General features: G+C 45.9%; 1 protein-coding gene across 7 annotated transcripts in view; it reads left to right on the top strand.

Annotated features, from left to right (window-relative positions):
• Kalrn (kalirin RhoGEF kinase) overlaps positions 1-13,299 on the top strand; it is a 503,507-nt gene that overhangs the window by 313,250 nt on the left and 176,958 nt on the right. For all 7 annotated transcript variants that reach the window (XM_051191394.1, XM_051191388.1, XM_051191393.1 and 4 more), the window contains exons 28-33: positions 281-373; positions 4,354-4,465; positions 6,068-6,258; positions 6,687-6,788; positions 8,014-8,156; positions 11,369-11,471. In XM_051191394.1, the coding sequence (XP_051047351.1) occupies positions 281-373; positions 4,354-4,465; positions 6,068-6,258; positions 6,687-6,788; positions 8,014-8,156; positions 11,369-11,471 (744 nt within the window). The remainder of the gene's footprint in view (positions 1-280; positions 374-4,353; positions 4,466-6,067; positions 6,259-6,686; positions 6,789-8,013; positions 8,157-11,368; positions 11,472-13,299) is intronic.

Below are 13,299 nucleotides of genomic sequence, written 5' to 3'. Positions count from 1 at the left end.
CTCCTTCTCCCTTTTGTTGCCAGTTCTCATTCCTCTCTGTCTGTGTACCTTGGTGTCTCGTGTTTCTTCATGCTCTCACTCTTACACTCACACTTTCAAAAAAAAAAAAAAAAAAAAAACTCATGTCTATTTTTTTTCTTTCTCCTTACCCTGTCTTCCTCTGTTTAGAATGTGTGTGTATGTGTGCGTGCATGCACGCGCGCGCGCGCACACACACACACACACATACACAAACACACACACACATTCTCTGTGTCATTATGCCTATTCTCACCTGCAGGAGATCCAGCAGCGGCATGGCCTGGCCAACTCCATCTCTTCCTACCTAATTAAGCCTGTCCAGAGGGTCACCAAGTACCAGCTGCTACTAAAGGTACCTCCCCTGCTAACCCAGCCCACATTCCTGACTGAAGGACCCCTCACAGTGGGGAAACCCTTACCCGAAGTCTTTCTTCTACCTACAGCAGAACCTGACATGAGCCCACACCAGCATTGCTGGCTGGAGACTGCGTGTCCTATCCCACAGAATTCCACATGCTCGTTTGGGGGTAGAGATAAAAGAAGGGGGAACAAGAATAAGTCGTAACTATTTTTCAGCTGCTGTTACCATTGCAAACTCTTAGTGATTATCACCTCAGGTAGTGGCCAGCTCCTTCCTGAACAGATTCCCTCCTGTGGGTAACCCTCCTGCTGGAACCAAGGTGGAAGTCTTAGGGATAGTGTGGTCTATACACCCATTGATATCTTCCATCTTCTTGGCTACTATGTCTGTGACAATCACAGGGTTATTGGGGGAAAATAGACCAAAGGAATGTATTAAACTCAGTGACATCTTCAGTTGTAGAGACCCATATGTTAGGAGTGCTTCTGACGCCAACCAAGAGAGTGGATTTTCTTTAAAAGTCTCATTTTAAATGTTCAATAATCAGATTATGTAAAACACTAAGTAAATTGGGCTTATCTTTCTTATATAAGGATTGCCATATTCTAAAAATATGTCCTTTTTATAAGATACCAGGGAAATGGAGACAGACTGTTCAATACCAATATGTTTCTATTAATTCTCGAGGTGTAGGAGTGGGGATTTTCTACCTTTTGAATATATTGTTGGCTGTTCATCTAATGAAAGGGACAAAAGGATAGTTAGAGGACTTGTAAAAGTAGTGTAACTTCAGAGGAAAGCCTCCAGTTCCATTTGTTTAGAGACACCTGCAGAATCTTTCATAATCTAGCTTCCCCAAACCTGACAGCCAGTCTGACTTTCAAACCCAGTTCTCATCATGCATTCTCCATCACAGCCCTGCTACCCAGGTCTCTGGGACAGGGCAGGGTGTTCACGGTTCTGCCCAGGAGGCTTGAGTGGTGCCTTGTGGGAGCAGCCAGTTCTTTGTTCTGTTTTCTGTGTGAGGGCAGGCCGTGCAGTCAGCCTTCCCTCCGCCCTCCTTCCTCATCTTTCAGAAGAGAGCACAGACAGTCAGGCCACCCAGCCCGGTGGCATGGCTGTGAAAATTGCAAGAGGTGTCATGTGTTAGGCTTTTCCTGAGCTTGAGAATCATTAGTGTGGGGTTCCATGGGGCAAACCACATGTTGGCTCTTGCTTCATTATCTTTTAAAGTTTTCATGTAAAGACCAGAAATTACCATAATGTCTTGGGGCAAGGAGTCTCTTCTCTAAAACTCAGTTGTGGTTCTGATATTTGGGCCACAGGAGCTGTGGAATCTTCTTGGCCTTTGAATCTCAGGTTGTGGACTGTAGTCTAGAACTCCACAAACAGCAGCCTTCTCTTTACCTGCCCTGCTTAACGTGCGGCCCTTCTATGTTATCTTTTGTGCTGACAGCCTTTTTAAAAATTGATTTTTGCATGAACCTGGAGAGATGCCTCAGCAGTTAAAAGCTCTAGCTGTTCTTCCAGAGGACCTGAGTTCAACCTATATGGCAATTCAGAACTATCTGTTAACTGTAGTTGCAGAGGATCTGATGCCTTCCTCTGGCCTTCACAGGCACCAGACAAGCAAATGGCACACAGACATGCACGGAGGCAAAACTCCCATGCACATAAAGTAAAACCATTTTGAATTTCATTTTAAAAATTGATTTTTGTGGCTTTTGGTTTGTGTATTACAAAGCCTTTGTTGGAACTGTAAGGTTATGAGTTTAAAAAAATAAAATAAAATAAACACCAATGTGCCCAGCCACATTGCCCATCTGGAATCAGTTAAGACCCTATTCTAAGAGAAATACAGCTGTTCTCATCTCCTATAATGCTGAAGTTCCCTAAGATGAGTTATGTGACAGAGGTGAGGAAGGGAACAGAGGTTGGAATTAGCCTTTAGCAGTTAGAAAGTTGGCCTCTGGACTTCCACTGTTTCAGGGAGAGATGTGTTTGTACAGGGAATTGAGAGGCACACAAATAAGGCGCAGTGACTTTGTTATAGGGCAGTGTGAAATTACTATAAAAAAGGTAATTTTGGTCTCTTTAAAAATGTGCTGCTGGCAGGGTGCCCAATGAGTAAAACTGGTTTGTTGAGCTTTCCTACAAATAACAAGGCATTTCTTTTCTCTTTGAAGTCAGTTTAATTCCAAATAAATTGATATTTAATTATCAGTATCCTCTGGGGCTTGTCACTTAGGTATTGCACAAAAGTGAAACTGTGTCTTTCGGAGTGTTTAATCGTCTGCTTGTAAATCTGCTGTAGCTGTCCTTTTCAGAGCCTAAATTAAATGTGCAGGCTTCTCCTTATCAGGACTATTGCAAGGGCCCGGGGAGAATTTATTGGCTCTGCTTGTAGATTGGGAGACTTGCTAAATTGCTTAGGGGGATTAAACTAATTGGTGTTTTCTATTGCAAACTGAAGCATATTTCTCATCTCTCTCCTGGGTTTCACTTCAGGCATTCTTTTGTTGATGTTTGAGAACAAGGTTGGGAGGGCCACAGTTAGGAAGGGGTGAGGACATCAGAGAACTGCAGGGTGGTAGAAATGCACCTTTCAGAACAATGCTGACATAGGTCAACTGGAAAGGACAGGACTAAGAGCTCCAGCTTCCCCCAGTGCTGTACCTGCACACGCACACTCCTTTGTACACATGGAACGTCTCCAAGATAACTCAGGAAATCCTGACACTGGGTTTTGTTTTGGATTCTCAATAAGCAGATATTTTCCCAAGTAGAGAGTTTTACTAATGAGTTTAATGGAACAGATTATCCCGGGACAGCGGTGGAGCAGGGAAAAGTCCAGAACCGCCATGAGGTTCCATTCCTTCCTTGCAGCAACAGAATGTGCTCTGGCCCAGATCAGCATACAAGAACCTCCAGTGATGTGTGCCTCATGGTCTCTCCCTACGGAAGTGTGGTTGCTTTTTACCTAGAGAGCTGCCTAGCTAGTGTCTGTGTCATTTTCCAGAGAGCCATGCCATTAAAGACTCAGACTCAAGTTTGTTCACTACAGGAAGTCCTAGCAGGCCAGATTCATCCTGCTTCCTAGCAAGTATTCTCCTGCCCCAAACACCTTTAATGTATTTGCCAAGAGATGTTATAACCATGCTTACAATCTCCTGCCCCAACACCTTTAATTTATTTGCCAAGAGATGTTATAACCATGCTTACAATGTGTCATCTCATGATCTTTCTTTTCTAAAGCTGCTCTGTCCCTGGAGGATGTGAGATAGAGGACATGGAGAAGATGTGGAGAGGCTGGGGTGGTGGACAGAATGCCAGGTGTACATTCTGAGCTGCATCTCAGGCTATGCTTGGCCTCCTTGGAGCTACGTACTTCTTCACCCCAGTCTCCTATGTGATTGTCACAGTCCGAGCCCATAATGTCAGTCACTGGCTCAGGTCAGGAGACCCTGATCCTTGTGATCCAAAATTCTTTTATAACTCTGAGCTGTTATAAACCCATAATGTCTCTAGCCCCAACCTGCTCCAAGCAGGATGGAAGTCAGTCATCCAGTGGTAATGACTGTAAATAAAAGTGATGTCAGCATGCAGAGACCCAGGTGTCAGCCATAGGCATGCAGAGATCCATGGTGTCAGTGTAGGCATGCAGTGACCCACGAGGACAGAGTAGCACACCTTCTGTTTTCTCTTCACCAGGGGTGACCCCTCTCCAGGAAGGCAGTACAGTGACAGAGTGCTCTGGTTTTAAAATCTGGCCATTGGAAATTGGGATAGATTAACTTCATTTGGACTAGGTAGAATACATTGGTCATTGAGCTTTTGACAATAATCCTGACCTCCCTTTCTTTATAGAGCTCTCTGGGGAAAATGTTACCCACAGATTGGGGCTGGTGTGTAATTTGCTTGATAGCTTAGAAAAGGGAGGATCCTAATTGTGTCTGGACTTTTTTCCCCAGGAACTTTTAACTTGCTGTGAAGAAGGGAAAGGGGAACTCAAGGATGGCCTGGAGGTGATGCTCAGTGTCCCCAAGAAAGCCAATGATGCCATGCATGTCAGCATGCTGGAAGGTAGCTGATCTCCCAGTCCTTCTGGGATGCCGCTCCATTCCTAAGACCAGGGAATTTGTGTTATAGAGGGAAGTGGCACGAAGTCAGGCAAGGAACAAGCCTGGAAAAGAGGAGTGAAAACAAATTGTTAAATGGGTCCTTGGCTACCTGTGTGAAGAGCACCACAAATCAGCAGGGCTAACACCTGTCTCCAGGTCCACTAAACTGTCCCCGCTGTCCTTGAAATGGTGATCCTTCTTCAGCCAGCTGGAGGCCTAAAACCATAGGTGTGCACCAGCATGCCCAGCTTCTTTAAAATATACAAGAAAATATAATGTAAGCTTACAATTGTGACCATTTTCTTATTGAATGTTAAGTGGCAACCACTTTATCCATCCGCTTAACACATATTCACATCCTTGTGCAGCTAGCCCTTTGTCCTTTTTGGGAGCTTAAGAAAGCACACCCAGCCAAGCAACCCTGACAGAACTTCAGTCAGCCTGAACTGTGTTCTGAGGACCCAGAACAAGTGCAACATGAAGTAAGGCTTCTGTGACATGGTCATGATGTTGTCAAAGAGATGCATAGTGGAGCCAGCCTAGGGATAAATAAATTTGATAGCTGGATAAAGTCTTAACATTCCATTCTGACAAGCAGATGCCGAGGAAGTAAGTATGTGGACTGCTCTTTCTCTCTGGCTTGGCCCCACAGTACTGCCTCTGCCACTACCATCATCTAAGAGATTCGGGGTGGCCTTACTTCCTGGACTACCCTTGGCACAAAGGTCCTAGGTCTTAGAGCAATAGAGCCAATGCCATCTTCTCTAGATGCAGCACTAATCACCTGAAGGTGCTTCTGTTGTCACAGTGTTCCCACGCCCTTCATTCCTGTGTATACCCCCCCCAGTCCTGGGTGTACTCCTTTATAAGTGCACTGCTTGTCCAAATCTTCCCTCACCCCAGTGTAGTCTGTGGCCCCGTGCAATAGAGCTGGTTGAAAGTGTGCATTTGTGGACTCTCCTGATACCCACTGAACCAAATCTCTTGGATGGGGAGGGGAGTCCAGAATCCATGTTTTCACATGCTTTTCAGGTAGTTCTTGTGTGCACTGAGGTTTGGGAACCTCCTGGAAGATCTGAAGTGGTGTATAAATAGAAAGCATTGAAAGATTATGCACCACACTATTTAGGAGCAATAAAAGAACTGGAAGGGTGGGATATGAAAAATGAAGCAATGTCAAATAAAGCAGAGTCGAGGGTACTCCAGCAGACAGTCTTCAACCTGAGCCCCACTCAGAATTAGGAGCAGTGGGAGCAGGGGAGGAAGAAGCAGCTCTGGGACTGGGGATTGCCTTTTTGGGAGGCCCACAGACCCTCTCACACCGGGAGGGAAGAAACACACGGGATCTTTCAGAAAACCCTACTCATATTATATGTGTATAGGAGACATGGTGCAGAGAATGGGCGATGGGAGGTGACTACAGTCCTAGGGGCAGATATGTTGTGTTAGATCTCCATGGATACCAGTAGCCAACTAGGAAACCCTTTCTCCAAGGGGGAATAGAACACGGCCTCCCCTGAGTATAGTGCGGAGAAACTCCACAGTGGACATGGGTGTTTTTCAGGGTTCGATGAGAACTTGGATGTACAGGGGGAGTTGATTCTCCAGGATGCCTTTCAAGTGTGGGATCCAAAGTCGCTGATCCGGAAGGGGCGGGAGCGGCACCTGTTCCTCTTTGAGATCTCCTTGGTGTTTAGCAAGGAGATCAAAGACTCTTCAGGACACACGAAATATGTTTACAAGAACAAGCTACTGGTAGGTGGGGCAGGTGGGGCAAGGCCAGAGTCCCTGCTTCCGTAGAACCCATGGCAGGAAGGGATATGGACGTACACAGCTCACCTCTTCCCTACTTCTCTACTCCAAAGTTCTCCTGGACCAAGGCTCATGCCTCCTACTCCACCCACATCCTCCCCTTTTGTCCCTTAGAGTCCACAGGTCTTTCTGTTTGCTTTAACACCTCCCTCTTCACCATATCTCCCCATCTGCACCTGCTAATCAGACAAATGCCTACAGGTCTTTTCATCCTGGGTATATGAACAAAATGTCTAGTCTATTGAAGTTTGATTGACAGAAGCCCCTCCCTCGGCCCTCTCCTCTTTGTTGCCTTCCCCTTCCTATCCCAGCCCTAAGTTTCCCCCACTGCCCTCCCTTCCCCGCCTCTCACAGGCATTTCCTGTCTACAGACCTCAGAGCTGGGTGTGACCGAGCATGTAGAAGGCGACCCCTGCAAATTCGCCTTGTGGTCTGGGCGCACCCCATCCTCAGACAATAAAACAGTGCTCAAAGTAAGTACTGCTTTCTTCCAGCACAAAACCAGGGTTGGGGGGATGGGGGACGGTAGGGGAAGCACCTAAAAGCAGGGCCTAGAGACCACGGAGCCACTAGGTGTCTCTTTCTTGGGAATGACAGCATCATGCAGGTATTGAGAGGCAAATTCAAGCACGAAGGTGGATCCAGCGCCTCAAAGGCAGATGTTTTCCTCAAGTTTATAGAACCTGGAGAATGACCTATTGACCTTCCTAACAAGGTTCAGTCAACTGGGTTCCATCCATATTTCCCTTTCCAGTGGTGAGAACAACCAGCCCTTTAGCAAAGGCCTCTTCGGTTGCTCCTGTGTTTGCTCAGCAGCTTGCCCTAAATGTCCTCCATGTGCAAGGAACTTTGCTTAGTACCACAAAAAAGAACCATGTGTAAGATTCCATCCTTATTCCCTGGAAATGTATGTTCCAGAAGCTCCACTAAATCACAGCAATCTGGAGGCCCAGGAGTCAGTTCAATTCTCCAGGCTCAGCTTAGGGTTCAGTCCCTGTTCCTGGTGGCACTGCCTGAGTAGGTATGAATACTGCAAACAGCTCCCACTGGTCACTTGCTACTCAAGGAGGTCTCCATCACCAAGGAACAAATGGTCCAGCTCAGGCAAAATCTTCACAATTATCCACCCTTAATTTTCAGGGTAGCTGCTATCTGGCATAAAGAATTATCTGGAAAAGGATCCAAGAAGACAGTGGGGTATCATTGGCATGGAAGCAGTACTTCTGATAAGTTCATTTAGCAGCCTGAAACCCCAATACTGTCAGCCTGTGCTGGTTCTATTGGTGTGACAGCTGTTAAATATCCTGGCATTTACCCATCACACTGCTGGTATATATCCACTGCTTTCAGCTGTCACAATTCCAATTGCCACCAGAGTCCCTTAGGTTCCTCAATTCAAGTGGTAACCCAGGCTCAACAGAGTGCACTAGATACTGTTCCAGCTCCAGGGACAATAGTTGATTGGTCAGTGCCTAGCGGACTATTAAATATTTTTTACAAGTCACCCATAAAGTCTACATTGTGCCTTAAAGTTGGATATCTCTGAGATTAAAGATTCAAATGATAAGATGTAAAATAAAGCCCCCCCCCAGTTGGTATCTTTGGAATAACAGCTGAAGCTGTCAGGGGACAGTTAAACATGGTTTTTATGGGCAGCAAGAGCTGGGATTCTCAGTGTTTCTTCCTGTGGCCCTCTAGGCTTCCAACATCGAAACCAAGCAGGAATGGATCAAGAACATTCGAGAAGTGATTCAGGAGAGGATCATTCATCTTAAAGGAGCTTTAAAGGAGCCAATACAGCTCCCCAAAACACCAGCCAAACTGAGGAACAATAGTAAGAGGTAAGCAGCACCTCTCCCCAAGCATTGCTGCCTCGTGTGCCCAAGGGAAGGTCAGGGTGACCCTTCGTTTCTGAGAGAAGTGTCCTTTCCTCCATACCACAAGCTCTGCCTATGGTGAATTCTGTCATCTCTAAACTTTTCTCCAGTGACTGCCCATTAATGTAGCTGGGGTCCTCTGAGCCCTCTTTGCCTAAGTGTGCTAGCAGAATGTGAGAGGAACTAGAAGTTGAGTTACTTCCCCCAAGAACCTTCCACAACCGTGTCTTGCACATGGTTGTGTTACATAAGAGCAATAGCCTCTGGAGATAGTAAATGCTGTCAAATAGGGAACAGTGATGGATCTTTATGGAGATGGGGAAGACTTCTGGAAGAACAGTTCCTTGAGTGAGAAGGCCTCCGCATTGGTTGGATGGTAGAGAAGTTTTGTGTAGCACAGAGGCAGGCTGCTGTGTCAAGGATATCTCTGCAGCTCCTAAAGAGTTTTTGTCATTCACTCTCAATACAATGACTTCAGGCAGACTCATTTATTGAATATGTCTGGACCCTTCTGAACCCTAGCTTCCTCAGAGTCAATGGATAGCTTCTCAGGTGTCTCCTTCTCAAGTTGCCATGTGGCGTGATCACTTCCAATGACTCTGCTGTAGGATGTTTAGAGAAAAGCATATAAATTTTCACATATATCTTGAAGAAAAAAGTTTATATATATAATATGTATATGTCATATATACATATATAAAAGTATGTATATAAGTCATACATATATATAATATTACATATTATAGTGAGGTCCTGAGAGTAGTGGTCCCTGGTGGGCTCCACCCCAGTTCACAAATGGCACAAGTCAGGGGGCTTAGTTGACCTTTTGACCTCAACCAAGAGAACTATTACAGAGCCATGGCATTGGAATGCTAGCACTGAGAGTGGTGTTAACCCAAAGAAGAGTATGACTGAAACAGAAACACTTCCAAAGTGATGGGCAGGATCCGATAAATTCCCCACTGCTGTGGGGACCAGTTATGACTCTACTGAAAAAGCCCATTTTGGGGCTGGAGAGATGGTTCAGTGGTTAAGAACACTAGTTGGTATTCCAGAGGTCCTGAGTTCAATTCCCACCAACCACATGATGGTTCACAGCCATTTCCAATGCCCTCTTGTGCAGACAGAACACTGTACATACATAATAAATAACTCTTTAAAAAGAAAAGAAAAAGAGCCCATCTTAATTTTATGTGCTTATGTCTAGACTCCAAGCTTATTTTAGCATTGGAGATAGACCCTGCTTCAGGGAGGTCCTACTTCAACAAGACATATAGAAAGGAAAATATTATAAAGAATGGATTCTCCAGGATCACTCAAGAAGGAATCTTAGTTGAGGCTGATGAGGGTCGCTCTGAAATCTGAAGTAGAGTTGGAGGGTTTCTAGAACACATGTCTTAGAAATGTCTCCCACCTTCTCTCTGTCCCCTACTTCTTTTCTTTCCTTCATGGAATGGAGAGAAACCTCACAGACTGCAGAGAACAGCCAGGCCATTAATTTGGCTTCCAGAATGTAGCAGCAGAGTTTATGGAGGAGTATACTGGCTTGCGGGGAGGTTAGAGGATGCCACCCACACTCCTGGATCAGCCCTTTTAGCTCCCGGAACTGGCTTCATCTGGAATGGACCAGAAGGGTCCATAATAGGCCAAAACAGCAGGAAGCAGAAAGTACAGCCAGATCCCAACCATCTACCGATGGGGGAGGGGGAAATGGCTCAGACCATCCAAAACAACAGATGATCTGAAAGTTCTTTATTTTGGGTTTTGAAATGCGTCACGTAATTTCTTTTTACTGCAGACTTTGCCTTCCTACGACTGTGTGGCTTATGTTATTAAAATAAGTTGGCATTTTCCAAGCCCACAGTGGTGGTAAGAAAGCAGTCAACTTAGAAATGTTCTGCATGGGAGAAATTTCTTTTTCTCAGAAGGATGGCATATGCACACACTTGCATACGCATGGACACACTCATGCACACACATGGCCCTATATACTCACAGGTATACTGGATGGTAATTGTTCCAACTCTGTGAGAGGGAGTCATTATGTATGGCACCCTGCCCATGGGATAAGATTCTCTAACATCATTTCCCCCTTCTCTCTCGAGGCTTTTACCCCTCTGTAAGCAGCATGGAGTGGGGGTAACTTTTGTGAAAATGTCCATGGGAATACCTGTGGTTTCTTCTGCTAATTCCTTTAACCTTGGCCTACATCTCCCAAGTTTTCCCTAACACAGGCTAGTCAGCAATTCCCAGGCAACCATCCCCTCCAAGGCTTGACTCTGAGTTCAGCCCAGAGTCAGCACACAGTCCTAAGGCAGCTGTGCAGTACTAGGGTCCAGGAAGGGGGCCTAGCACCATCATAGCACCAGGGAACAGAGCTGACTCAAATCTGCTATAGATAATGCTGCTCTCGCCTTAGAGAAAAAGACTTTCCCTTCTGCATTGATGAGAACTCATCACAAATAGGAATAAAATCAGTAAGACTCACCAGAAAGAAGACTACAAACACCTACTCCACGTACACGAGCCAAGTGTCCATCTGGACTTGGCCAGAGATAATCTTCCCTTGAGGAAATAACCCAACCCATTTTTTTCCAGCAGAAGAAATCTTAAGTTTCATGACACAAGCCTATATAGTCTCGACTGCTTAGGAGGCTGAGGCTGGAGGCTTGCTTAGAACTCGAGTCAGCATCTCAGGAAAAAAGAAAAAAGGGGGAGAAAGAGTATCTTATCCATTGTTTCTTTTCCTATACCAGCAGCAAGCCAACCCCCATCCGAGTGAAACATGCAGAACCTTGAACTCTGTGGCTACTGAAAGAGGAACCTGTTAGCTGGCTAAAAGCCTGGGTTCTAAGTAAGATATATCCTCCTACTGCCTGTATTAGACTCAATCCTAGTTTTTGTTGTTGTTTTTAATACCCCATCTAGAGTATGGGCTGAAAGGGACTTAGGGCATGCATCCTGCTGTGTGCTCAGTGTAGTGATGATGTGCTTAAACGAATGAACTTTCCCTGAGATCACACAGGCTGTACCCATTACAGGATAACGCTAGACAATCCCTGCTAGGAATATTCAGGCACCACTTTGCAGACCCAGCTGGGAAAGCTTTGTGTGCTGGAAACCCACAGTGGCTCCCCCCACCCCCACCCCTCTTTCTTTTCTCTCTCATTCTGCAGGGAGGGAGTAGAGGATGGTGACAGTCAGGGGGATGGGAGCAGCCAGCCAGACACCATATCCATTGCCTCCAGGACCTCTCAGAACACAGTGGACAGTGACAAGGTAAGACAGAGTCCCAACCTTCCTTCCCTCTACCCAAACTTGTGGTTGGTTTAGCCAGTCCTGGAGAATTGTGCTCAAACTTCCTTCCACTCTGGAGTCAAGCAGCAGGAGCCAGCTGTGCCATGCCACAAAGAGGAAGGGCAGAGCTGGGCTTGAGAGTCACACTGTAGTGTGAAAAGGTAAACCATGAGAGATGTGAGGTGTCTGATCCCTCTGAAACACCTCACTGGGCTGCTGGACTGCTGCCTCGGGAGACTGTACCTCAGAGAGGCTGATGTTGGAATTGTGTCCCAAGACTCCAGTAGCTGTGACTAGCTCATATTTACAATGGTTTGATTGAGGCATATTTTAAAATTAGACCAGCACTCTGGGAAATAGCTACATGGACACTACTCAGTAGGAGCCTTTGACCCAAAAGAACTCTAGTGGGTAAATGATACCCTTCCTTCCCTGGCCACATACCTGGGGCTCAGTTCTGAGAGATTATGGGCAGAGGGACCAGCAAGTGGTCTATGAAGGACAGAATTGTGCTCTAAGGAATCCTGATCACTGGACTCCTGCCCTTTGGAGCAAGCAAGCAGCAGCAGGAGTTCTGAGGGGAATGCAGGAAAGACACTGTCTCCATGTATCAACAGCTCAAGCTGCCTGTTGAAAGCAATTGTTGGGCTCTGCAGCTGAGAGAGGAGGGGGCCCAGGGCCCGGCCCATGCACATTAACCTATCCACAGCCCAGATCATGAGGTGATCTATCATATCTGTAATGTTTCTGATGAAGTAAGACTTTTCCAAACACTGTTTGGCCCTAGTTCCTCCAGACCTGGTTCTTCAGGCTGCCCTTCAGCCTCAAGCAATAGGCTATGTCCATACTTCCATTTCAGTTGTCTTAGTTATGGGTGCTTTTCTGCATTTATTATTTTTTTTCCTTACTGGGAAAAAAAAAAAAAAAACATTGAGAGCTAAGTGTGGGGACTATGTCCTAACCCTGCTGAGATAATGGCACCACATCACCCTAACCACATTTCATAAGACGAGTGCTCAAGGACATTCAAGGTTAATTCCATTTGGCAGGTGCTGTCATGTTTTAAAGCCATTTTCACTAGCAGAGTAATTGGAACATTTGAGGTTTTTTTTCTTCTACTTATAAAAACACAAAGGAAACTATTTCTGTGTTTTCCTGCTCCTCTGGTCTGTTGTCTAACCATATAACTAGACTGTCCTATGAATTAAAGTGTTCTATTTTGAAGCAGTCCCTGGTTGGTAAGTCAAAGGTGATATTGCCCACGTTCAGACATAGACTTGTAGATTTGTTGTTCAGAGGTTCACCCCTCGCAGCTGCTCACCCACCTCCCCGGATCCTGACACAGACACCCTGTACCAGGGCCATTTGTCTATTTCTCTTCTTGCTGGCAAGGTAAATGAGGCTAAACTGCACCTTTGACAGCAGGCCTTTACTATAAATGAGGGATGCTAATACTAAGTAAAACTGAGGGTCCTCAGAGTGACTCACCAAAGAAACTTTTAGTGGTCAGTGTTAAAGCAAGCACTAGAGGTCAGACCCGATCAGTGTCACGTTTCCCTCACTCTAGAAGCCAGTCTGAACACTCAGTGCTGAGTTAATCCAGCAGAGTGTTCTTTCTACACATGCCACACACAGACCAGACACATATTCCTGTCAAAGCACCTGCCGTGTACCCAACCGTGTGCTGGATACTGTGGAGAGACGTGCTCTGTCTGTGTGAATCCCATCCGTGCGGTTTCTTGTTTCCTGTTGTCTCTATAGCCAGGCCATTGGTCCCTGGTGAGGACATGGGCTATGTCTGTCTGTCCCA

This window comes from Phodopus roborovskii, unplaced genomic scaffold, assembly GCF_943737965.1.
Source record: "Phodopus roborovskii unplaced genomic scaffold, PHOROB, whole genome shotgun sequence".
Lineage (NCBI taxonomy): Eukaryota > Metazoa > Chordata > Mammalia > Rodentia > Cricetidae > Phodopus > Phodopus roborovskii.
This window is presented reverse-complemented; position numbering and strand designations above follow the sequence as displayed.